Here is a 27,035-nt window from a genome sequence, read left to right as displayed (position 1 = left end):
ATAATGCTTGGCTATTTTTACCTGGTCACTTTACCAGAATCTACAAAACATCTAATCAAAACTTTTATTAGCAGTCCTATTTTTGCTCAGTGTTTTATAACACATTTTATAAATTTTCACTTTTTATGCCCCGCTTCCTGACGACAAACTGCAGTAACAACAAAATCCGACCTCTCCACATCAGCTATTTTCTGTCCCCCACACCCTCCGAGTTCAGAATTAACCCAGAAAGTAGTGAACAGAAGCAGCCTCGTTTGTTTGGTGTTATGAACTGACTAACACGCAGCTTAATTCAGTTTAACTAGATCCAGATGGTGTCTCGGGTCCCCAGGTGGGGAAGGAAGGGGAAGGCGGTGCGGCAACAGGGTACAGCCTGGCCAGAGGAAGCCACACCCGACGCCTGCTCCGTCCCGCACGGGCGACCACGACCACTAGTCAGAGCCAGCAGCGCGGGCAGCCCCATCCCCGGGCAGCGGCCGGAAGTGCGGGCCGCCGGGGGCGGGGAAAGGAGGCAAAACCCGGAGGCCCCGGCGGGCGGCCTATCAGAAGCGACGGTCCCAGCGGAGCGGGCGGAAGAGAAGAGATGTAGTTCCGGACGCGGCCGCGCCGCCATCTGTCACCTCAGCTCCGGCACCAGCAGCCCGTCGCCCCAGGACCGCCGCCTATTTTCTCGGCGGAGGCTGCTTCCCGGTCCTGCCACCTGTCTGCCTTGTTCTCGTCGCTGGCTTCTTTTCCAACATGGATCTGGTCGGAGTGGCAGCGCCTGAGCCCGGGTCCGCGGCACCCTGGGGACCCAGCAAGGTGAGTGGCGGTCGGAGCTGACGCACCTGCCGTGGTCACCCGGGAGGCCCGGAGAAGGTGGCAGGCACCGAGGCGGCTCCGCAGGCGACTCGGGAAGTTCTGAGCGGGACTCTGGCAACCTCGGGAGGTGGGGACGGGTGGCGGGGCTGCCGGGGTGGGATGGGAGAGGTGGGGAGGGCGGCCGCGGCTGCCAGTGGCCACTCTCGGCGGTTTGGGCTCTCTGGCTATTCTGCGCCTTGATTTCTGAACCTCCGTGGCAGATATTTGGGCAGGGCTGGCTTAGAGACTCTGACGTTTGAGGAATATCAAGCACGATCTTGTTTTTCACGGGCCAAGTGAGTCAGCCGAATAACATACAAAAAGCCCGACGGAAAGGTCATTTGGGCAGCTGTTTCCTTAACTTGACACATGCGGTTATCCGGCTGAGACCGTTTCTTGTTTTTGAAGGAGTAAAAGGTAAGTCCAGGCGCACCTCCCTCCCCCAGGCTAATACTCGGGCGTACACTACACACTGTAAAAAACGGTTATGAATTCTCATCTGCTTGGGCTTTAATGTTGAAGCTTTTTCCTGTTAACGACCAACTGTTAGGTCTATTTCACATTTGGTTTCTGGTTTTCAGACTGCTCCTTTGCATGATACTTTCATCAGAAGGATGAAAAGACTCCTCTGCCGCTGTATTGAGGGTTTGCTTGAAAGCAAGAGTGCTTCAGTTGGGATGTTGTGTTCCTCAAATTAAGGTTGGAAAGGATCCAACTTTTATAGCTTCCTAAGTGTTTTTCACATGCTGTCACGGAATATCTGTTCCGTTTAAAGGGTCCCTCATTTTATTAGATCTTTAGGCTAGGCCTTAACAGAGAAAAGAGAAATAATTGGCTATTAAAAGGAATTTATGAAAGTTTAATTAAAGTTAATTTTATGAACGTTCTCATACAACTGTAGGGAGAATTTAAGATAATCCTTTGGCAAATGTGGTTACATCTACATGTTATTTTGTGTTATTTCATCTATTAAGCCTTGTTTACAAGGCCAATATCAGTAGACATAAAAAGACAAAATCAGTAGCCAGATACTAATAAATGTATGCTTTACATGTTAAATTCCTTCAGTTAAGCACCCAAAGGCTGATAAAAATGTCAAGTGAGACAAACATTGGTCAGGATACCTAATGTCAGAACAAATTTCACTTACAAAGCTAATTCAGTAATAAAATATTTGTTATCAGTCATATTTTCATTTAAGTATGCATCATCAGAAATACAAAATTTCATTTTCATCATTCAACAAAAAAATAATACTGGGGTTTATTGATATTCTACTAGGAAGACAGCATTTTCACAGCCCAAACAGTTAGATGCGACAAGTATCTCTTAATCCTTTCCTCCTCTAACCTCTTGGAAGACCTGATTATCAAAGGCTTCGTGGATGAGGTGGAGATTTGAGGAAGGTCTTGAAAAATGTAAAGAATGTCAAAGACAAGCGATTCTCAAAACTTTTTGGTCAGGACTAATTTATACTCTAAAAAAATCATTGAGGACCCCAAATTATTTATATTGGTTACATCTGTTGATAATTATCGTATCAGAAATTAAAACTGAGATATTGAAAAATTTTTATTAAGTGATTTAAAAGTCATGTGTTAATATAAATAACATTTTTATATGTAACCCCCCCATTTTCCAAAACAAAAAAAAATTACTGGTGTAGTATTGTTTTGTATTTTTGCAAATCTCTTTAATGTCTGATTTTTTAAAAAGATTTTATTTATTTTTTTTTAGAGAGACTAGAGAGAGAGCGATAGTGAGCATGAGCTGGGGAGGGACAGAGAGGGAGGGAGAAGCAGGCTCAGGGCTCCATCCCAGGACCCCAGGATCATGACCTGAGCCAAAGGCAAACGCTTAACCGACTGAGCCACCCAGGTGCCCCTAATGTCTGATTTAATAGAAGACCTTTTTTAGTCTGTTGTGGGATGTTTTATTTGAAATATATGAAGAAACTCCATCCTCATAGATGCATAGATTATAGCCGATGTAATCAAAGATGGCTAATAAAAGCATAGTAGATGTACTGAGAACAAACTGAACTAATGTTTAAAAATGCACATTTAGGGCGCCTGGGTGGCTCAGTTGGTTAAGCGACTGCTTTCGGCTCAGGTCATGATCCTGGAGTCCCTGGATCGAGTCCCGCATCGGGCTTCCTGCTCGGCAGGGAGTCTGCTTCTCCCTCTGACCCTCCCCTCTCTCATGTGCTCTCTCTCTCTCATTCTCTCTGTCTCAAATAAATAAATAAAATCTTTAAAAAAAACAAATGCACATTTATATCCTAAACTTACTACCTTAGAAATTTTTGGAAAATGCGAGAATATTCAAGTACATATTTCACAAGCCATCAGAGTGCTGTTATCAGATCTGCTGTAGACTGGAAAACTCCACTGTGCAGTCTTGAGAGAATAAGACTGGAAAAGACAGAGAATGTCTTAGTACAAAATAATTTTGATCTCACAGACAGCCTGAAAGGGTTTTGGGGACCCCTCCCCCAGGGTCATGGGGTGCCAGTTATAAAATGCCAAACTGCCATTATGGACAAAGAATTTTAGTGGCTATTCCAAGAATGGAGGATTGGCAAACTGTAGGCAGAAGTGAGGAAATGTGTAGCTCTGTTGGAAAGAGAACTGTAAAAAATGAATTCATGGTACTCCTCAGAACTGTCAGGGTCATCAAAAACAAAGTCTGAGAAACTCACAGCCAAAAGGGGCCTAAAGTGGCATGATGACTAAATGTTATATGGTATGCTGGATAGATACAATCCAGAAGTAGGGAAAGGACATTACAGAAAAACTGAGGAAATCTGAATAAAGTATGGACTTTAGTTAATAATAATATACAAATATTGGTTAATTAATTAATGGCAAATGTACAATACCACCACAGGGGAAACTGAGTATGGGATATTTGGGAACTCTGCTATCTTTGCAATTTTTCTATAATTCTAAAACTACTCTAACATTAAAAGTTAAAAAAAAAAAAAAAAGATTAGTGTTGTATAGACCCAAGTGATGTTTTCCCGAGACCCTTGTCTTGAGAAGTAAAATTACCCACTTAAATATTCTACCCAAATTATATCTTTTAGTTGCATGGACAGAAAAGAGACCTTCCTGTGGGTTATGATTCTCTTGACTTGCTTCAAGTTGAGGACTGAATTTTTGTTATGTGCCTCCTTCATATTTACTGTTTTTTATTTACTTGATTCTTCCCCACAGTTGTCTGCAGGATGAGTAGCTAGGTGTGCATCTTTAGGAGATGTAAGGAAAGGGAAATAATTTCCCTCTAATCTGCAGCCACCCTGGTGTTGAAGACCGTGGTAGTAGTAAAGAACTCCAAGGACCAGAGTTCAGTGGTGGGTTTTCCAGAGGAGAGGAAAACAGGTCAGGTCTCAGAGGTCTTAAGCAAACAGGAATGAAACAATCAGGGAGCTGGTTATGGGCTTGATAGATGTCATTTAAAACAGAATAACTAACTGGGAATGATTGTGTGGGGTTTCCCATCAGATCTTGATGCTGTGGGGAGTTTATGCTGATGAAGGGAATAGTGGGAAGTGACATTAGATAGTGAAGGCAGAGCAAGATTATGGAGGGCTTTTTTTCTTTATCTCCTCAAATTTATTATTATTTTTAACATTTAATAAAGTTTCTCTATTCACAAAGAGTGTTTTTGATTTATTGAGGAGTTACAAGATGATGACAGATGATTCCTTTATATATATCCTCTGGTGCCCATTCATAGGAGGAGCGCCCAATAAATTTTCTGAGGCCCCTTGAAATGGTGAACCCCTCGTGCCCGTGGCGGATTGCTCCCTGTCTGGCAGCTGTCTCTCATACAGCCTAAAAATTTTTATGGAGGGTTTTTGACTGCTGGTTTGAGGAATTTGTATTTGACTTAAGAGTGTGGAAGTTGGCAGCCTTTGTTACCTTATTTACCTTTACCCGTGCAAGTTGTCCCGGTGTGAGTCTGCCCAGCTGAGCTGGTCAGCAGAGGTAAAAGGAGGGGAAGTACAGCTCTAGAGTACAAGGCTCCAAGGAGCAAGATCAGTAGGAGCGGGTGATTCGGATATCTTGGTGCTCTCTGGTGGTCTCTATGTGTTTCCCTTTCTGGTTCAGTCTATCTTGGATTTAGGTCAGTCTCTGCCTCAAAATAATAGTCCCCGCTTGTCAATTTTGCCTCTTCTGAGAAATTGTCAGCTAATACTTTATTTAACATCTTCGTAAAATTAATTGACTGCTGGCAAACAACTAGAAGCACCAGAAGTGGCTGGCCAAAGGGGCCAACTTCAAGATGGAGAAGGGGATGTTCGAATAGTAGGGGTGTAGAAAGGCATCAGATCTCTGCAGCTTGGGGACAGCCTGGCAGTTCCGTGAAATATTTCCAGTGTTTCTTTTTGGCACATGTTATTCAGTGAATACTTGAGTGCCTCTTTACATCTGAAGCTCTATGCTGGGCTCTGAGAATGAGAAGACCCTGCCCTTCAAGGGGCTTATGTTGTATTGTGGCTGATACATTAACTCTAATACAGTCACTGGTCCTGCACTTAAATGTATTTGCACAGTGGTATGGGAGCACAAAGGCAAGGATCTGATTTCATCTGATGAAATTGAGAGAGCCTTATGGAGTTGGTGATGCTTACTTAATTGGAGGAAATAGAGGAGGAAGAAAATCCACTGAGAGAAGAGCATGTGTGAAGGCATGTGGGGGTGAAAGTATGCCACTATCAGCATACAATTTTTGTTATTAGAGCATAGGGTACGGAAGGGGTGAGACTGGAAAGATAAAGTAGGTCAAATTGTGAAAGGCATTCATTGTTGAGGAATTTGGATTTCATAGTGCAGGCGGTATAGACGTTTGCTTCTCACATTCCAGGACAAGGTGATTAGGGATGCAGTATAGCAAAATGCTGAGGGCAGCCCCTTAAGTTCTACTGTCTTGGTTCAAATCTAAAGTGTTATCTAGAGTTAAAAAACCTTTCTGTGTTTCAGTTTCTAAGTCTATAAAGTGGGGATGATATGGTAACCACACAGTGGTTGTGGGTCTCAAATAATTATGCAAATTATGTATATTAGGCAAGTGATTCAAATATAGTGAATATTCTAGTGTTGTCTGTTATTCTATTGTCATTGCAAAATGTGGTTGACAGATCTGAGTTAGAGAATACAGCCATTTGCCTTTTGGAGCCTGGACTTTGAAACTGATCAGACCAGACATTTCTAGGCGAGGGGGCAGCATTATGTATTCTACCTAGAGGATTCAGAAGGAAGTCAGCAGGAGTCATTGGCCAAGAGATAGCTATATTCTCCAGATTACAGAGAACTTCAAGATTCTAGACCTCAAAAGCCTCACCAGGAGAGTACTCGATTGCACTTGAAGATCTGAGTGAATGAAAGTCACACCAGACCTTGAGAAAACCTTCCTTGTTTTCTCCACATCTGGGTTTATGTGAGGCTGGAATAATTGTGCAGTAGGCTAGTATAGGTTTGTGCTGGGTGCATCTCATTAATCTCAGGATGAGACTAGATAAAACTTGATTCTGATTCACTTAGGCATAAATACAGTTATCATTTATCACCCTTAAGAGCTTCATCCTAACAACCTGAACTGAGTAAATTCCTGAGCCTCAGTGCTATGGAACCTGAGCAAGGGTGGTGGGCCAGCTAGAGGACCTAAACTTGACTTATAAGTTTTTGGCTAAAATAGATATCATCATATGCTATATTCTAAATTCTAAATTAGACACTCAGCAGTAGTTAAGGAATGAGTTTGGACTTTATCCTAAAGGCAGTGGAAAACCTTAAAACAATCAAGAGCTGTAAGTAAGGAAACCGAACTAATCAAATCTGCATTTTAGAAAAGCCGTTGTGCTATGGTGTGAAAAATGGAAACAAGCAGGACTGGAAACAGAAAGATTAGTTAGGACTCTCTTATTAGAGTAGCCTGGTGATGGGAGGGTGATACCTTGGAGTAGAATCTCAGAAGGGAGATAGAGAAAGCTGGGTCAGTTCAAGAGAGATTTAGACATATTATTCAATATTAGTGGTCTTAATCACTAGACTATCAAATGTAACCATTTGCTGCTGCTAAGTAAAGCTTGCCCCCTCAAAAATTAGGAATTGTGAAATAAACTTAACGGTTTGTATTTCAAAAGGGCTGAGATAGTGATGTCATTGAGGAAGGCTAACTGGCTGATCGTCCAAGAAGAATCTCACAGAATATTGCTTTGTTGTAGTGGCATTGTTTCAAGACTGTTTCTCAGCTTCTAAAGTTCAGAAATGTAGTTTTTATTGTTTGTCATTGTTATTTTTGTTTTAACATATCCCAGATGTCTTGAGAGGGGCTGACATACACTTTACACATGTAGAAGATTTACTCCTTAAATTAGAATGAGGTCTAACTTCTAAGTGGGTTTTGAATTGTGCTAGTTGGTGTAGTCTGTCCTAAAAGAGAATCTACAGGGGCATTTGCTGGCTCAGTTGGTAGAGCATGCAACTCTTGGTCTCAGTGTTGTGAGTTCCAGTGCCATCTTGGGTATAGAGATTACTTAAAATATTTGGAAAAAAAAAAAAAAGAGAGGGAGACAGACAGTCTACATGGGAAGCCAGATTAAAAGCAGATTATTTTGTGAGCATGGCATCAGAACAGGGTAGTTGCATGAACTCATCAGGTAGTGGGGTGATGCTATATATGCAGGAGCCTGATGTTCCTCCTCAACTAAAAGGACACACCTACCAAACAGGTTAGAAAGTGCTTTTGACAGATCTAGTTTACATATATCTTTTTTTTTTTTTACTTTTTTTTTACATATATCTTTGATTAGATTTGAGCTGGGAGATATTTTTACTTTTTTAGAGATTTGTTTTATTTATTTGAGAGAGAGAGCACCCCTGTGAACCGGGGCGGGGGGAGGTGGGCAGAGGGAAAGGGAGAGAAATCTCAAGCAGACTCCCCTGCTCGGCATAGAGCCTGATGTGGGACTCAATCCCACGACCCTGAGATCACAATTCGAGCCAAAATCCAGAGTCAGATGCTTAACTGACTGAGCTACCCAGGCGCCCCATTATTTTTACTTTTTAGATGATTTCTCTAAGTAGGTAATTATTTATTTTGGGTTGATTTTTTTTAATTCTCAAAAGATAATCCTATTTTCAAGTTTGGAAGGTACTTTAATTTCATGATTATAAATTAACCCCTCCCTTTTCTTTAAATAGTGTCCATGGGCTACCACTCAAAATACAATATCTTGTTCCTTGGCTGACGTAATGAGTGAACAGCTGGCTAAAGAATTGCAGTTAGAAGAAGAAGCTGCCGCTTTTCCTGAAGTGGCGTAAGTAAAATTTGTAAAGAATCTATATTATAGTCTAGCAGCTTTTTATTAAAGTTTTAGGATTTGATTAGTGATTGTCCTGGCCAATGATTAAGAAACACATTTTGAAAAGCAATGTGGTAGAAAGAGTACCATACTGGGAGTTCACCGATATTTGAGTTTTGATCCTGATTCTGTGATTAGTTGTCAATACTTTCTTGGGCAAACCACTCTGTTTCTCTGGGTTTTAGTTGTTACAGCAGTTGAGCCACATGATCTCCAAATTAGCAAATAGTGAAGTAGGATACAGTTTTGATCAAATGCTTGTATTTTATCTTTTCATCCATGTTCTTTCTCCAGAACACAGAACAAATGAGGTTTGAGTCTCGGTTTAGATTTTATTGTAGCCCCTTTAGCTTTCTCTTGCAGCTCTCTTAATCCTAGTTGGTGCTCTCACAAGTGCCTAACATTGGTCAGAGGGCAGCTGGACAGAAGGTAAATGATGTGATCAAGTTTTTCCCATTGCTTCTTCAGTACAATTTGTAACAGTGAAAAGGCACTCTTCTATCATGATAGGTAGCATCTGTTTATGCAAGCACATTATTTTAGTTTATGTTGCCTTATTTTGAATAGTGTCACTGAAGGACCATTTATTACTGGAGAAAACATTGACACTTCCAGCGACCTAATGCTGGCTCAGATGCTACAGATGGAATTTGACAGAGAATATGATGCACAGCTTAGGCGTGAAGAAAAAAAATTCAATGGAGATAGCAAAGGTACTGTGACCTTATTATGACACCTCCATTGGGTGGCAGAAAATGCTTGTACCGTGCTCCTAAGTAAATCTTCACCTATTTTTGTCTTTTAAGTTTCCATTTCCTTTGAAAATTATCGAAAATTGCATCCTTATGAAGACAGTGATAGCTCTGAGGATGAGGTTGACTGGCAAGACACTCGTGATGATCCCTACATACCAGGTATCAATACTTTTATTTTCTGGGGGTTGGGGTAGGACAGGGACAGAGGAAGACTAAGTTTTCCAATGGATCCTTATATTTTATATTTATCTTTGAATCTCATTTGGTAAGTTATTGTCAGATTCAAATATCTTTTCAGACAATATTGAATGCAACAATTTAGTCTTTGCTACTTTTACATAAACTTGGCTTGTCTTAATCGCCTTTAGCAAAACCAGTTCCTACTCCCAAAAAGGGTTTTATTGGAAAAGGAAAAGACATCACCACCAAACATGATGAAGTAGTATGTGGGAGAAAGAATACAGCCAGAATGGAAAATGTAAGTTACAGGAAGTATTATCGCTGAATCAAGAGTTTTATTGGTATGTTAAAAACATGGGATTCTAAATACGATATGTTTTCAACTGTACTTCTATAAAAATTTTTTTAAATTAATCAACTAATTAAAAAAATACAGTATCTTAAATTTCTAAAAATATACTTCATAAGGACGATCTAAAGATGTTGTAGATGATAATATAGCAATACCATGAAAACTGAGCCACTAATGAGAATGTACCTCAGAATAAAATTCTATAACAATATTAAGAAAACTGGTTTGATTTGCATGGATTCTAAAATTAAGAAATAGTTCTTATGAAAGTAGCATATTTATTTTTCAGCATATTATTTTCCAATAGCACCCCTACCCAAGAAACAGAGACCAGTGATGATTGGGGGACAGGGATGGGAGAGAGAAATACCCTTTTATATTTGTTGAATTTTTTAATCTTATGCCTCAACTACCCCTGCAAAATCAGAAATAAAATGTAATTAAAAAAAATTTTAAAAAGAAAAATTAGCATTTTTCCTCCTTTATGAATCTTGTGGTTAATAGAAAACATTTAGACTTCAGAACACAAATACTTAAGTAAACTTATTTATTTATAATTTTTTTAATGCCTTATTTATTTATTTTAGATTTTATTTATTTGTCAGAGAGAGAGAGAGCACAAGCAGGGGGATCAGAAGGCAGAGGGAGAAGCAGGCTCCCCACTGAACAAGGAGCCTGATGCAGGACTCGACCCCAGGACTCTGGGATCATGACCTGAACTGAAGGCAGACTCTTAACCGACTGAGCCACCCAGGTGTCCCAATGCTTTATTTTTTAAAGTAATCTCTGCACCCAGTGTGGGGCTCGAACTCATGACCCCGCAATCAAGAGTCACGTGCTCCACTGACTGAGCCAGCCAGGCGCCCCGTAAACTTATTATTAAATTCTAGAAATAGTCCAGATCTGACTCTAGAACAACCCTCTCCAGTAGAGCTTTGTTTGATAATAGAAATGTTCTATATCCGTATTAACTAATAGTAACCGTATTTGGCAATTGAGCACTTGAAATTTGAGTGATGCAACCAAGGAGCTGAATTTTTAATTTAATTTTAATTTATTTAACTTTAAATACCTACATGTGGCTAGTGGCTACCATGTTGGGCAGTAATCTCTAGAACATAATTGTCATGGTGTGGGCATAGCTTGCTATATTAACCCACTCCTTGAAAATAATTAGTTACAAGTTTGTATTTCTTTGGTAAGATTTGGGGTAGCCTTAAAAATATAGTGTGTCCTTTGTCTAATGTAAAAGCAAGGTGCAGAGCATATGCTGAAATACCTTAGTTTTTAGATGTGATTCAGTATTGTCTGTGCTTTCCTTAAATAGCCTTCCTCTTCTTTCTGTTGGGTTTTTAGTGAGTTATTTTATTTTTTTCTCCCTGTAATACCTATGGGTTCTGCTTTTGTAGCCTAATCATCGACTGAGTAAGAAACCTATTCCAAGTAAAGACTCATCTTGTTTTTTTGTTATTACCATCCCTATTTTAAAGTACTCAGATGTTAATTGTTTTCTTCTTTTTGGCAGTTTGCACCTGAGTTTCAGGTAGGAGATGGAATTGGAATGGATTTAAAACTATCAAACCATGTTTTCAATGCTTTAAAACAACATGCCTACTCAGAAGAACGTCGAAGTGCCCGCCTCCATGAGAAAAAAGAGCATTCTACTGCAGTTAGTATTCTTATATTTTTTTCTTTGATGGAAAGTTCATATTAGAAAACTTCATATTTGGAGAAGAAACAAAACTAAACTTCATGTCAAAACTGACATTTTAGTGGTCATAATTAATTAGAATATGAATGTTTTGAGATTTTAAAAAATCGTTTCTTGTTACACTGTGACATTTATAATTTAATTTCTAATGTCTTACGTTAGTGAAGATAGTATCTAATATCTTGAGAATAAAGTAATTTTTAAAACTTTAGAAAAAAACGAATAGTAACTACACTAGCAGAGCTATTTCAACTTTGAAGATAAAATAAGATTTTGACTAAGCGAGAGTCTGATTTTTAATAGTTCTTTTAGCTATTCACTTTCATAGGCATTGGAGTTAGTTATGGAAATGAAATGTATTTTGACAGCACTCTTTTTTAAGAGCCTGTTATATATACATCTAGGTAAATTAAGTCATAAAGGTAAAAAGAAGCATATATTTTGAATATACTAGATACTAGAAATGGCTTAAAAAATGTTTTGTTATTAATCAGTCATTTTCATTTATAGTGCTTTATCTTTTTCAGGAAAAAGCAGTTGATCCTAAGACACGTTTACTTATGTATAAAATGATCAACTCTGGAATGCTGGAGACAATCACTGGCTGTATTAGTACAGGAAAGGAATCTGTTGTCTTTCATGCATATGGCGGGAGGTAAATGAACAAAATGCAGTACCATTGTGTCAATAAAATCTTAACCCCTTCTCCCTATATAAATGGATTTATGCAAAATCAGCGCTACCTGGCAAGCAGAGTAATTTAAAAAGTGTCTAGAAAGTCTAGACAATATAAGGACATACAAAGAAAAACAATCATCCTAATCCCGCCACCTAGAGATAACCATTAATCAATTTGTGTAGACTCCTTCAGTCTTTTTTTCTATGCATATATTATTTTCTACGTTATTGTAATACTGTATCATACAGGCTGCTGTAAGTGACAGAGCAAAATTTGCAGTTGGGTTTGTCTCAAAACCCATGGTCTTTAAACTATGGGGTCCTTCAGCACCAGGTTGAGGGGGATATGCTTAGATCAGTTACTGATTCTTGCCCTTATAACTCTGATTCTTTAAGAAATACCAACTAAATAATGCTTGCATCATAAGGAAACATCTTGTAAAGATCTTATGCTATTTAGATCTTACCTGCTTCACTTTTGTTAAAAGGGCTTAGATGAGTAAAGAATGGCATGAGGAAGGGAGACATTTTTTAAAGTGGAGCCTGTTTAGAGAACGTGCTTAAGCCAGGAATGTGAAATCATCTGGTCACTTACTATTGAGGTCAACCAGCAAGGTTGGTTACTACCTCAGAGATTCCTTTGCCTCAGTAATGTTTACAAACAAAAATGTTAAAATAGATTCCAGAATTATTTTAGCTCTTTTTAGGTTCAGAAGATATTTACTGTGTACTTAGGGGATTCAAACAATTATTAGTTAGTCCTTGCCTTTGGTTTTCTTTCTTTTTTTTTTTTTTTGCCTTTGGTTTTCTCAACTATTTAACTAGTCTCCCTTTCTTTTCTTTCTTTCTTTCCTTTTTTTTTTTCTAAAGATTTTACTTATTTGACAGAGACACAGTGAGAGAGGGAACACAAGCAGGGGGAGTGGAAGAGGGAGAGAGAAGCAGGCCTCCTGCGGAGCAGGGAACCCAATGCGGGGCTCAATCCCAGGACCCTGGGATCATGCCGAAGGCAGACACTTAACGACTGAGCCACCCAGGCACCCCACTAGTCTCCCTTTCTGTATGAGACATACGTGTGTAATCATATATCGAATTATACTGTTAAGTTTCAAAATGAAAAGGATAAAAATGAATGTTAGGATAAAATAGCTCAACATTTTTCAAGCTATGTGATCTGGAGCAATTTACTAAACCTTTTTAAAAAACTGACCCTTATTACCTCATAGGATTTTGTGGTGATAAATGAGATCATATTTGATAATGACTGGTATAAGGAAATCTTAATAAATATTTACTTTTTCCTTACTTTAAGCTTTGTTGCCCTCTTCCTAAATTTCCTTTAAGGGTTCCCTAAGACCAGGCAGATATAACTCAATGGCACAAATTAAAATGAGAGATTACTCATGGTAGAAATTAAAACTCTATAGAAAGGATTAAAATGGAAAGTAGCCATCATCTTATCAGCTCTCATCTCACAGATCTTTTCTTCAAAGATAACCACTGTTAACAGTTTTTAGTTTAGTCTCCCAGGAATTTTTATGCACATACCCCTAAATTTGTTTATACAAAAGAGATTATACTCTCTTTTCGGGATCTTAGTTTTTCAGTTAATAGATCTTTCCAAGCTTATAGCATCCCATTTTTATAGTAGCACATTCCATTATGTTAATGGGCTTATGGCATAGCCAGGAGGAGAACATTATAGCAATAACTGTTATGGTTGATAAAAGATAATTACATAGTAGAGTACACAGATAGGAATATCCTTGTACATCTACTTTGGTGTGCTTTTGCAAATATATCCTTAAACTGAATTCTAGCTTTGAAATTACTGGGGCACAGACTGTATGCACTCTTTTTCCTTTTTGTTGAATAGTGGAAGGCCTCAATGAATGGAGAGTACCAGCTGGCTTTTGTAGCAAGCAGCATGTCTTGCTTTTATTTATTAAAAATTTCAAAAAATTCTTACATGTCACACCAAAGGTCAGAAATCTTTAATTTGTGTTTATCTTTTAATTTTAATAGTAGGGCAAATGCAATTTCCCTAGGAGCTAGTCAGATCTACAGTTGGTTGTACATTCTATAAATGTTTAGATACTGACATACTGCCCTGTGAGAAGGTTAACTAATTTATGCAACAGTATGAACCTGTTTCCCTCATCCTCATTAATGCTTATTAGTATTATCAAACTTAATATTTTTGTCAGTGTAAAAGATGAAAAGTACCATTTTGATATTTTGGTGTGTATTTATTTGTGATTAAGGTTGTACATTTTTTCCAAGTGCTTTATTGGCCATTTTTATTCCTTTGTCTTGTCAACTGCTTTGTTTATCCTTTGTCTATTTCCCATTATGCTTAATGATACTTTGATATAATGAATGATCTCTCTTTCTTTCTGGTGGAATTGGTATTATAATCTGTACTTGGGCATTTGTAATTTAGCAAAACTAGAGAACATTAGGTTTTCTACAAGCTTTCTAAAAGTAAATGCTTTTAAAAGTGTGCTAGTTTTCTATGCTATGTAGCAAATTACCACAGACTTAGCAGCTTAAAATAACACTCACTTATTATTTCATAGTTTCTGTTGATCGGAAGTTGTAACGGGCATGGTTTAGCTTGGCTCTCAGCTCATGGTCACACGGCTGTCATCTGGGTGTCGGCTTGGTTGCGTTCCTTATGGAGCTTGGGGTCCTCTTCCCTGTGGTTCAGTTCACTGCCACTGTAGGACTGTCTCTACTTTCTTGTTGGCTGTTGGTGGGGCGCCGCTCTCAACTTCTAGAGGGCCCTGCAGGTGCTGGTCATGCTGCCCTTTCACACAACAGGTCACTTCTTCAAAGCTGGCAGGAGAATCTCTCCCTCCAGTCTGCTAAGACTGAGTCTTAGACATTGGAGCATAGTCCTGGAAATGACTATACCATCACCTTTGCCGTACAGTGTCAGCTAATCGAGAGTGTCTGCTCCCCCTGCACTCGAGGGGAGGGAACTGTACAGAGTGTGTACACCAGGGTTGGGATCTTAGGGGCCATCTTGGGACTCTGCCCACCACAAAGCTGTCTGGTTTCTATCACTTTCAGGTTGGCCAAGTAATCAACCATTATTGGGATAGTAACTTGTGCTTTATCCCTGAGCTCATAGAATGTACTTCCTCCCCACCCCAACCCCCTTCTAAGACAGTAATAAATAAGCAAAAAACATCAGATATGTGTTATGGTAGTTAAAATATGGTGATGTCATAGCAACTGGTTCACTACTTTTTATTAGTAGGTCAGGAAAACTTCTCTGAGAAAGTGACATTTAAACTAAGATTTGAATGACACAGTACAGGGTACTGTGTAAAGATCAGGTGGAAGAACATTCTAGACTAGAGAACAGCTAGTGTTAATGCTTTAAGACAGGCACAAACTTGGTATCCCTGAGAGCCTATAAGAAAGCCAGTACGCTGGGAGCACAGTTGTGAAGGGGAGAGAGGAGCTGGAGAAGTAAGCAGAGCTTAGACCAGGTAGGACTCTGTTAGCCCCTCAGGGTAAGGAGCCTGCTCTAACTGTAGTGGGAACCAAAGCTGTGATTTGATTTTTGTTTTGAAGGATTACAAAGACTGCTGTGTGAAAAATGAATTATAGGAGGGGTAAGAGAAGAAGCAGTAAGGCCAGTTAAAAAGTTATTGTAGTAGTTTAAATAAGAGAGAACAGTGGTTTGGACTAAAGAGGTGTAGTGAAAATGAAGAACAGAAGAGACCATAGAGATGCTCTTTGAAGGTAAGAATCAACAGTGTGCTGTTGGATTGGATGGGTGTAAGAGGATACATTCTTGGCTAGAGCAGCTGGGTGGTGCCATTTACTGAGATGAGAGTGTGAAAAAAGGCAGGTTTAGGGTGCAATTAATAAGAATTTTGTTTTGGACATGTTAAGTTTGAGATGCCTGCTGGACATCCAAGTGATGTCAAGTAGGGATTAGGTAAATGGGCCTGAAGTTCTGGAGAATTGAGACTGAGGGTAGAAATGTAGGTGTTATCTGTATATAGATGATTTTTTTTTTAAGATTTTATTTATTGGAGAGAGCACGAGTCGGGGTGGGGGGAGCAGTAGAGGGAGAGGGAGAAGCAGTCTCCCCACTTGAGGAGGGAGCCCAATGCAGGGCTTGATACCAGAACCCTGGGATCATGTCCTGAGCCAAAGGCAGACGCTTAACCGACTGAGCCACCCAGGCGCCCCGGTATATAGATATTTAAAGCCGTGGGACTAGCCCCACTTTGGACTCCTTGCTCAGCAGGGAGCCTGCTTCTCCCTCTCCCCACCTTCTCGTGCTCTTTCTTGCTATCTCTCTCTCTCAAATAAATTCTTTAAAAAAAGTAAATAAATAAAGCCTTGGAGCTAAATGAAATTTCCCAGGTAGAGAAGACAGAAAGAGAATAGGTTGGATTACTCTAACCTGAAATGAACTGGCAGAAAAGGAATTAGCTGGGAAAATATGGTACAGAAGGAAGGGGTTGGGAGTTTGAGTCCTATTCTATCTTCTGGAAATAGAGTTCCTTTCTTTTCCAGACTAACATCCCTTCACATATTTAAAGGTAGATACTTGTTCACACTGCCACCACCATGTTTCAGGCCTTTCAGTGGCTCACTATTGAGGGAACATTACATTAGCATCCTAAGTAGGCTCCACACCTCTGGACTCTTCTGCCCCCTTCTATCCTGATATTATCGTTGACTTGATCTTCGTGAAGTCTGTCAAGCCCTTGATGATTCCTACCACCTTTAGGAATACGTCCACATCTGCCTCCATCCTGTCCCTCAGCTCTGATTTCTTTCATTTCCCCTTTCTAGCCAAGCCTCAACTATAGTGTTTCTTATTCCTCAGATGTGTCCTGTAGTTTCCAACTCTACTTTTGTTAATACCGAGCCTGTACTTGTTCATAGCCTACCCATGGTTCTGGTTCAGTTGCCACCTATATCATGAAGCCTTGTCCGGCCTTCCCAATCCAAAGGGACCTGTCCTATTCGTGTACTTCTATTCTCTCCTGCCCCTCCTTGCATATCCATAGGGCAAGGACCTCTTTACTCACCTTTTGATCTGTTAGAAGTGAAAGAGACATCTTAAAAAGCTATTCTATTTTGTTGCTTTTACTGAATTTTGCCCATAAACCATCCCAGGTAAATTGTAGCCTGTATGTCTTCATTGTTCCTCAAGTTTGATTTGATAGTCATTAAGTGAAGATTATATTATGGATTGTTGAAAACTGGTTGACAATTTATTTGAAAGTGTTTTATTTAAAAAGCCAAATCCTAAAAAATAAATAAATAAAAAACCAAGTCCTAAGGTTTTATTAAGACCCAAAACTTAAAAGCTTAAAAAACCACCAAAGCTTGACATTCTTAGAGAAGATAGATCTACTTTTGTATCATAGAATTTTTATTTTGAAATTGTTTTACTTATGAGCTGGCAACTTACACTGAATTTTTTTCCTTCCACGTAGCATGGAGGATGAAAAGGAAGATAGTAAAGTTATACCTACAGAATGTGCCATCAAGGTATTTAAAACAACCCTTAATGAGTTTAAGAATCGTGACAAATATATTAAAGATGATTTCAGGTTTAAAGATCGCTTCAGTAAACTAAATCCACGTAAGATCATCCGCATGTGGGCAGAAAAAGAAATGCACAATCTCACAAGGTAAAGAAAACCATTGTGCTAGAAGTTATCTAGGGTAATTACTTTTTTGTATTAGGCCTACTAGCCAGGCAAAAAAATCCATGCTTTCTTTTAAATTCATCTGTGGAAATTATGGAAGGCCTCGAAATTCTAGTGTTTAATGAGGCTTTCTGTAAGAAAATATTTCCTGGTATAACCTGAATTCATACTTTTGGGATGAGTAAGTCATTTTCTTTTTTCTTTCTTCAGTAACGTTTGAGGGAAGCAAAGTCATTTTCTGCCTAAGACATTTTGTATATGTCTACATGCTGTCATTGTTCAGCTTTCAATTAGGCTTATTATAAATAATGATTTTTTTTTTTGTTTCAGAAAATGTTTATTACATCTAATGTTGTTAATTTGGTGGAGGCAGTCTGACCAAATTGTATTTTGCTTTATTAGACTTGGTTCTCAATTCTCTAAGCAGAATTTATCAAGGAATTTATCAACCAAGTAATATAGTAATAATCTTTCTCAATAAACCTTCCATATCTTAATCTATTAAATGCTTAATTTTTATTTGTTCTGAAGATGTTTGCTTTCAAATGTAATTATCCATATTTATTAGTTGCAAAATTCTTCTAAATAGTCAGACTTGTAAGTAGAATAATTTTCTAAAAGGTCTTGCTGCCCTTTAATCTCTTCTATACCTTTGAGATCTCATCCCTGCCTTTCTTAAAATTCTCCAACAGTTTCTGTAGTCTTTAGTGTAAAGTTCAAAGGCCTGCTCTGGTGTGGAGCCCACCTGTCTCTGTAACCTCAACCCACATTGCCCTTCTTCCGACTCAAGATCCAGCTATGTTGATTGACACACATTCCCCAAATGGACACTGTTGAATGCCTCTGTGCATTTCCACAAGCTGCTTCCAGCCCTAGACCAGCATTCCCCACACTGTCTTAATTTGGCTAATTCCTGTTCACCCACTGCTTATACTAAGGCTTCCTTGATGCTGCGTGCTCCCGTAGCTCCTACCCACACCGTGTGCCACACGACACCATCCTTGTCTCCTCATCTATCTGTGCCTGCCAGCAGCCCATGGCTCTATAAGGGCAGAGGCTGGATTTTACCGTCTCTGCCTCCCCCAACCCCTGGGCAGAACATAGTGCCAGCTCATTGCAGGCCCTTGTTAGATATTTGTTGAATAAGTGAAATATTCTCTCCTTCTGATTTTTACATTCTTAATTATTTCTTTCTGTGTAGAATGCAGAGAGCTGGAATTCCTTGTCCAACAGTTGTACTACTCAAGAAACACATTTTAGTTATGTCTTTTATTGGCCATGATCAAGTTCCAGCCCCTAAATTAAAAGAAGTAAAGCTTAGTAGTGAAGAAATGAAAGAAGCCTACTACCAAACTGTTCATGTAAGTTGTGCTTTTTATTTTTTTATTTTTAAAGATTTTATTTATTTGACAGAGAGAGATACAGCGAGAGAGGGAACACAAGCAGGGGGAGAGGGAGAGGGAGAAGCAGGCTTCCCACCAAGCGGAGAGCCTGATGCGGGGCTCGATCCCAGGACCCTGAGACCATGACCTGAGCCGAAGGCAGACGCTTAACTGACTGAGCCACCCAGGTGCCCCTAAGTTGTGCTTTTTAAAGCGTTCATATACCAACTTAAAAAATATTTTGTCTAAACCTTAAAAAATTTCCTAAAATAATACTATTTTATGTTCATGTAACAAGGACAAACTGAAGTTTGTGACGGAATATTAACATTGAAGAATTGTCCTTAAATCAATGTGCTGCTGTCTTGAGTCACTAAAGAAAAATCAGAGCTAAGGAGCTCATGAAGCCTCATTGGTTAGCATTAGTGACATGGAAGCATAAAGCTCTTATTCACAAAACAATCTATTAAATAAAAGTTGACATTTCTACATTTGGCAGACAGATGTCATGCCTCATTAGTTTGTATGCCTTCTTGAATGTCCTAGCACTTAACAGCTAAGAAAATGCCTGTCGTTGGGAAGTTGGCAGGGAGCAGATGTAGTCTCGTTATAAGAGTGATGATAGGGCGCCTGGGTGGCTCAGTTGGTTAAGCGACTGCCTTCAGCTCAGGTCATGATCCTGGAGTCCCGGGATCGAGTCCCGCATCGGGCTCCCTGCTCGGCGGGGAGTCTGCTTCTCCCTCCGACCCTCCCCCCTTTCATGCTCTCTCTCTCTCTCAAATAAATAAATAAAATCTTAAAAAAAAAAAAAAAAGAGTGATGATAAAAGGGGAAGATGGGAGGGAGTGGTCTTAGAGCACGTCAGGAATCTTGAAGCCATTTATGCTTTGGGACAGCAGCTGAATTCCATCTGAGATCCTTCCAGCTTAAGAAAATGTTACTAAAACTGTCATTCTTCTCTAGTTTTGTTTTTGTTTTGTTCTGTTTGTTAAGTAAACTGTACCCCCAACACGGGGCTTGAACTCATGAGCCCAAGATCAAGGGTCACACGTTCTACCAAGCGAGCTGGCCAGGCGCCCTGCCTCTGTAGTTGTTTTGATTGAATAGCAAAGAAGCCTCTGTGCTTTTTACGTGGTCTCTGCATAAAGCGTTCATGTCCTGCAGCAGCGTATGTGAATATGGAAGTGTTTGCCAAATGATTTTTTAAGACAGAGCTAGGGAGATAATCCAACTTTCTCTGCTTCCAAAAAACATTGAGAGGAAAATCAAGTTCATTTTTCTGGCTTCATTGGGTGGTGGGGTAACTGGGAAAGAGATGAAGTAGTGATAGGCTTTTCCTACTTGATTCTGTTAAGGCTGAGACATAAAACATTAATGCTGATTTTTGCTATAAGAAATCAGTAATGAATATATAATGCCACTTAATTTGTAAGACTACCTCTTCCCCACTATGTCTGGCAGGAAGTACTTTTTACCTTATATAAAAAGGTGAAAAAAATCTTTCACCCACTTTTATTGAAGGGAAGTGGCTTTTAGATCTTCTGGTTAGTGATCATAATATGGCTGCTTTCTTACTCTGTGGGGAACCAGGTCTGCCATTTGGTCTCCTGACCTCATTGCTGTCACATAGACAAGGAAATAAAGTGTCATACTCATTCCCTTCATTGTCTCAGTGTTCCCCTGCCCTACCTAAAAACAAAAACAAAAACAGCTCAGTGTTAGACTGTACAAAGTAAAGAGGAAATAAGTTCTTTAACCTAGTTTTGCTTTTTCTGGAAAGTATTGGTTGGCATAGACATTTTAGTTGCATAGGTAAATTAGAATTGTTGCTCATGTCCTAAATGTCTGCCTTGCCTCCTCACAGTTGATGCAGCAGTTATATAATGAATGTACACTTGTCCATGCTGACCTCAGTGAGTATAACATGCTGTGGCATGCCGGGAAGGTGAGGAGCACGTTTTTTGTTAATGTTCACACAAAATGACTTGATGTAAATTACTGAATGTATACTGAACGTATGCTCTGCCTTTAAATAGGTCTGGTTGATTGACGTCAGTCAGTCTGTAGAACCAACCCATCCTCATGGCCTGGAGTTCTTGTTCCGTGACTGTAGGAATGTCTCACAGGTGGGCATGTAAGCTAATACATCTTTTTTATAGGATATAACAGATTCAAATATTTTTCTCATCCCTAAGAAAAATAAGATGATCATATTCTTAGAAATTGAAGGAAGGGTTAGGTTATCAACTGCTTTTGAGATAAAGATACAGAGATCAATTTGTCAGATTTCATTTTCAACAATAACTTGATTGCTTGCCTCACATTTGGGCTATTGAATTTAATTTGCAAGGGAGTGAGTTTTTATTTTGACTGCAGATACTTAAGCAGCCAGGTAGACATTTAACATGCACAGTGCTTCGAGTGAAGCTGGTATTAGCAAGCCTACGTGCTTACTGCCATTGTTATTACCATTAAAAGGAGAATAGTCTTCTTAGTGGTACTGTGTCTGATCACTGATTTCTGTGAGGTAGAGTAAACAGATTAGGGAAGGTAAAACTCAATAATCACAGAGTTGTGTCACATTTATTTGCTATTTCTAAAGGAAATTAATTGTTAGCAATAGATTCAGGTAAGAATGGTCTTTCTAAATGATCGAATAACTTCGTATTGGAAATAATTTCTGAACCTACTTAAAGATTGTAATCCACGGGATTTAGTGAATATTTTGTCTACACATTCAAAGCAGTGCCACCCAATTTTATATATGCCACTCATTTATAGCTATAGAAGGTGCATTGTGACAAATCCAGAAGGCAGCACAGATGTGTTCAAGAGGACAAATAGCAAGTAGAACCTGAGCAGCATAGTTAAATTTGAAATGAGAAAATCTGTGGTTTAAAAATTATGGAAGGAATTCACTGGTATCTTACAAGATATGGTGTATCTCATAAGATACGGTATATCTTATATACTATTGTACATATACATATATATAATATATACTATATTACAAGATATAGGGTATCTTATATACTATTCTCTGTTTTTTGTTTTCAAGAGAACCTTGCTATAATATCTTCTACTGACTTATATTTCTTTACTAGTTTTTCCAGAAAGGAGGAGTAAAAGAAGCCCTTGGTGAACGAGAACTCTTTAATGCTGTTTCAGGCTTAAACATTTCAGCAGATAATGAGGCTGATTTCTTAGCTGAGGTAATTCTGTGTGCCTGTTTTTCACCCTGCTAATAGAGAGCTGGATGGAGTAGATAGCAGAAACCCAGAGCTCATTTTCTTCGTCTTCTTTTAAGGTTTTGTTTTATTTATTTATTTGTTTGTTTGTTTATTTATTTATGGATGGATGGATGGATGGATGGACGTATTTATTTTTTTTAGAGAGAGAGAAAGTGTAAGTGGTGGGGTGAGGCAGAGGGAGAGGGAGAGAGAGAATCTCTAGCAGACTCCACACCCAGCGCAGAGCCTGATGCGGGGCTCAGTCCCATGACTCTGAGATCATGACCTGAGCTAAAACCCAGAGTTGGATGCTTAACCAGCTGAGCCACCCAGGCACCCCTCATTTTATCCTTTTATCCCCTCAAAAGCAAAAGTAGAGATTTTTCTTTCCTTGAGATGTTTTGGTCCTTTCCAGACTTAAAACCTAGGATAGACTTACAGCAAAACACTGCTTCAAGGAATTCACAGTTTGGCTAAGATGGACAAATACCACCACTACCAGTGTACTCCTGTCGCCTCTATTTATGAATGAGGGAGTGGGCTGGTGCACACTCCGGGTGATACAGAGAGCAGTCGCACGTGGTCCCTGCCTTTAACTGACTAGAGAAAGTTGGCCGTGGTCATCCTTAGAAAGGCCTAGTCATTACAATATGGATCTGCAGAACCATAAAAAAAAAAATCTTCCAACAGAAAAGTTCTCTTAAAATTGAACAAAACCCCAAAAGTGAAATAGCAGCTAATTATTCCAACAGTATACCAAAGCAGAGAATGTATAGAGTCTGTTCCAGAACTCCGCAATATGATTTGAATTTGGCCAGGCTGTGGTGGAACCTAAGGGCAGAGGAGAAGTCACAGGAAGATGGTAAATCTGACCTCTAGCACAGTACAGTTGCTCAGTAAGTAGGTGTTACTACTGTTGTTGAACCAACATTAGAATCTCCTTTTTCTTGTTTCCTGAAAGCTTTATGGAGTACACAGTAAGACATGTGATCCTAGTTGGTAGATTGATAAAGACACTAAATGTTGATCTTGATAATACAGTCAAGTAAAAAACATACCGTGTAGTATGTGTCACCCTGTAATGCAGGTCTGTGAGACATGTAATGTGTGTCACACAATGTAATTCTTATTCAAGGCCAGTGTCCTTAGGAATGACCTAGTTTTAAGAGAGTAAAAATGCTGGTTCAATCTAAAGTGTGGTTTTTGTGAAGTAAGATTTTGACAAATGGATTCAATGCATTAATTTTGTAGATAGAAACTTTGGAGAAAATGAATGAAGATCATGTTCAGAAGAATGGAAGGAAAGCTGCTTCATTTTTGAAAGATGATGGAGGTCCGCCAGGCCTATATGATGAATAGCACCAACACCCACTGCTTTCGTTGTTAACACAAGGTGGTGATTGTCAGCTGCCAATGGCAAATGAAGTTATGGGTGGCTTGAAATACCAAAACATAAGGAGTGTAAAATGGTGCTTCTGTGCTTTTTTTCCCCCTTGTAACCCATATATATGCCAGATGTGTGGAATTTGTAGCTCAGCATTGGGAGAATAAAATGTCACTACCTCTCATCTTATGAACAGGATAATATAATTCTTTAACAGCTATAGGTTATCTAGCTGAAATCAACCTGATTTTACAGGATTCGTGGTATAAAACGTTTTGATGAGAATTTTTAAAACTTAGGTAACATTTCCAAACATGGGAGGAAAGGACAGGTGTGTTTACAAGGAAGGCTTTTATTACAATATACTTGCTTTTTTTCACCTCCCTGTTTTGTGTTACATCTTTCCTCAAATATTTTATTGGCCTAAAATTAGCCCTTTTTAGTTTTTTTTCAGATTGTGACCATGATTCTAAAGGAAAATCTCTTCTCTTTAGTAGGTGACATAAATGGAAATTTGGTTTTAAAATGACTGATAAAAATAGAAGGTTATTGGTACATCATGAATATGAACTGAATTTTGCTTTTCCATACTCATATCCAAGACAGGGCATCACAGATCTCTGAAAGAGAAAAATGTATAAGAACTTCTTAACTATTCAAAGCCTTTAAATTTAACTTTCAGTTTTTCTACATTTAGATGAAGTGGTTAGGCCACTGTGGTGGAACCTAAGGGCAGAGGAGAGAACTCATGGTGCAGCTGCTTTGCATTTATAATGAAAATGTAAATTATCTGGAAGGGTAGAATATAATAATTAACCATGTTTGACATATTTTAATGAAGTCGGTGAAACAAAGTTCAGTTTACATTTCATTCAAACTATATACATAATTGATTTTGAGAGAAATAGAGCAAGCTAATTAGAAATATTAAATAATCACATCATGAAAAGTATATATAAAACAACCTGGGTACCAAATTAACCAAGTAATTTGAACTACTGGCCTCCTTCCATAATTAGTACTGGCTGGATGTCAGTTCTTAAATAAAGCAAGCACTATAGTGGAAAAGTACATTGGCTTTATTAGGGTTGAAGTTCATTAACGACAATGTAATCATTCCTCCTTACTGGAAAGTAACAATCTAAATATCATTTACACTTGAAAGCTTCTTTAACATTATTTTAAAATGCCAAATACGTTCTTTCTAGAAAAATATTTATTTTTGTTTCTGTTACAACAATAGCTTTTAACTGCATTTCAGAGAAATGTGATTTTGGATAGCTACTCGTTACATTTCTGAAATGTTTACTACTCTGAAACAAGGATTTAGATGACTGGTGATTATTGGCTTTACAGAAATTTCAGAGAACTAATTTTAAAAACCATGAGCCATTTAAAAATTGTTTTGTTTTCTGACATACTCTGTTTGACAAAGCAGCAAACCATTGCTGTGTGGCATTTTTGGAGTGTGCTGTGAACATGCTTTTTAAAATATTAAATATGAAGAGAGCATTCTTTGTGTGGTTTCTTACTGTTCTTTATGTTAACTTATGTCCTGGCACCAAGTTACTCCTTCTGTATAAAATTAAGTAGTGCTACCTTAAGCAATTTTTCCCCCATTCAACTTCTCATATTTATATTTCAATAAATGACCTACTTCACATTACAAATAGGTTTTTCTCTTGTGTATCAGAGAGTAAATATTTCACTTAGGGAAAAAAGGAAGTGGGAGGTGTTGGTTTGCTAAGTAAAGACTCAAATAGGAATGACACAAAACCACAATTTGGAAACAAGGATATTTTGTTTCACTTTACTGGAAGTAGATACATGAATATCTCTTAAGTTACAGAAATAAGGATGATTGTAGAGGATTTTTTTTTTTTTTTAAAGATTTTATTTATTTATTTGACAGAGAGAGACACAGCAAGAGAGGGAACACAAGCAGGGGGAGTGGGAAAGGGAGAAGCAGGCTTCCCGCGGAGCAGGGAGCGGGACGCGGGGCTCGATCCCAGGACCCTGGGATCATGACCTGAGCCGAAGGCAGACACTTAACGACTGAGCCACCCAGGTGCCCCTGTAGAGGATTTTTATATCAACAAAATAAGTCTTCGCATTTCCTTATAAAAAATCAACTTTTTAAAGTTGCTTAAAAAAAAAAGACATGCATGCTCATTTGAATTTAAATATTACAGGAATTCAGAAATGCTAAAGTAAAAAGTCCCTTGGTATTCCAGAAACCATTGTTTATAGTGTGGCATGCATCCCTGCCAATTTTTTCTCCTTCAGTATATGTTATTATTTAAAAATATCTAAACAGAAAGGATGCAGTGAGGCAGCTTTTGGTGAAATGTTGGTCATGGTAGACCTCTAAGGAAGATGAAGGACATGCAGTCCCTAAGATATGTTAGAGGCAGGATATTTTTTGCTGCTCATTTAGGCTACAGACATCAGAAGAGATTGGTATCTGTACCTTCTGAGATTCTGAGCAGTTTTCCAGCACTTTAGAAATTCGGGGTGAGGAGCACCTGGCTGGCTCAGTTGGTAGAGCATGCAGCCCTTAATCTCCGGGTTGTGAGTTCTTTAACAAATAGATTGCTTAAATAAACTTTAAAAAATTGGGGGTGAAACCTCATCTAATTGTATTTTCACCTCAATACTTATGTTTTGAGGATAGCTATTTCTCTATTGGAGCTTTGTATGGATTACATAAAAATTAAAGAATGATTTAAGTTTTCAAAGTTTATTTTATGCTTGGAAACCTCAGTTTATTCATTTGAAAGCCTCTTGTTTTTATTTTTTATTTATTAATTTTTTAAAAAATATTTGCCAGAGGGGCGCCTGGGTGGCTCAGTTGGTTGGGCGGCTGCCTTCAGCTCAGGTCATGATCCTGGAGTCCCGGGATCGAGTCCCGCATCGGGCTCCCTGCTCGGCGGGAGTCTGCTTCTCCCTCTGACCCTCCCCCCTCTCATGTGCTCTCTCTCATTCTCTCTCTCAAATAAATAAATAAAATCTTAAAAAAAAAAAATACTTGCCAGAGAGAGAGTGCACAAGCAGGGGAGAGGGGGAGAGGGAGAAGCAGGCTCCCCACTGAGCAAGGAGCCCGATGTGGGACTCTATCCCAGGACCCCGGGATCATGACCTGAGCCGAAGGCAGATGCTTAACCAACCGAACCACCCAGGCATCCCTTGTTTTTATTGTTTGATTTCCTATTTCTCAATGCAGAAATATTAAAAGGGTACATTGAGAACAGCATTACTTTTGCTGTCCTAGGCTTTACAACTTTTCCCCAAACATAGGTAGCTTTTTGGGAGTTAAGATCAAATACAGTAGAAAGATAAGAAAGTAGCAGATGGAGGGGAAGGTGGGGTATTCATCACAGAATAAAGAATGAGCTACTACTTATAGCTCTGAACTTTATCTTTCTAATGCCTCTGGGACAGAAAGAACATAAAATCAAATA

The 27,035-nt window shown here is 38.9% G+C and overlaps 1 protein-coding gene across 2 annotated transcripts; it reads left to right on the top strand.

The window, feature by feature from the left end:
- The first annotated feature begins 510 nt into the window (after window positions 1-510).
- On the top strand, window positions 511-25,086 carry RIOK3 (RIO kinase 3). Of its 2 annotated transcripts, XM_034996191.1 has the most exons (13): window positions 511-801; window positions 8,052-8,167; window positions 8,780-8,925; window positions 9,019-9,126; window positions 9,336-9,445; window positions 11,025-11,168; window positions 11,738-11,865; window positions 17,363-17,560; window positions 18,780-18,939; window positions 20,825-20,905; window positions 20,997-21,086; window positions 22,065-22,172; window positions 23,442-25,086. In XM_034996191.1, the coding sequence occupies exons 1-13, from the start codon at window positions 739-741 to the stop codon at window positions 23,547-23,549; spliced, it is 1,560 nt and encodes a 519-aa protein (XP_034852082.1). In that variant the 5' UTR covers window positions 511-738; the 3' UTR covers window positions 23,550-25,086. The 2 variants fall into 2 exon arrangements, with proteins under 2 accessions (XP_034852082.1, XP_034852083.1); XM_034996192.1 differs by lacking the exon at window positions 17,363-17,560 and having other exon boundaries at window positions 576-801.
- Window positions 25,087-27,035: the final 1,949 nt, after the last annotated feature.

Source organism: Mirounga leonina, unplaced genomic scaffold (assembly GCF_011800145.1).
Source record: "Mirounga leonina isolate KUSES-001 unplaced genomic scaffold, KU_Mleo_1.0 Mir_93, whole genome shotgun sequence".
Taxonomy (NCBI): domain Eukaryota; kingdom Metazoa; phylum Chordata; class Mammalia; order Carnivora; family Phocidae; genus Mirounga; species Mirounga leonina.
Note: the sequence above shows the minus strand (reverse complement) of the source record. Positions and strands in the feature narration are given on the sequence as shown.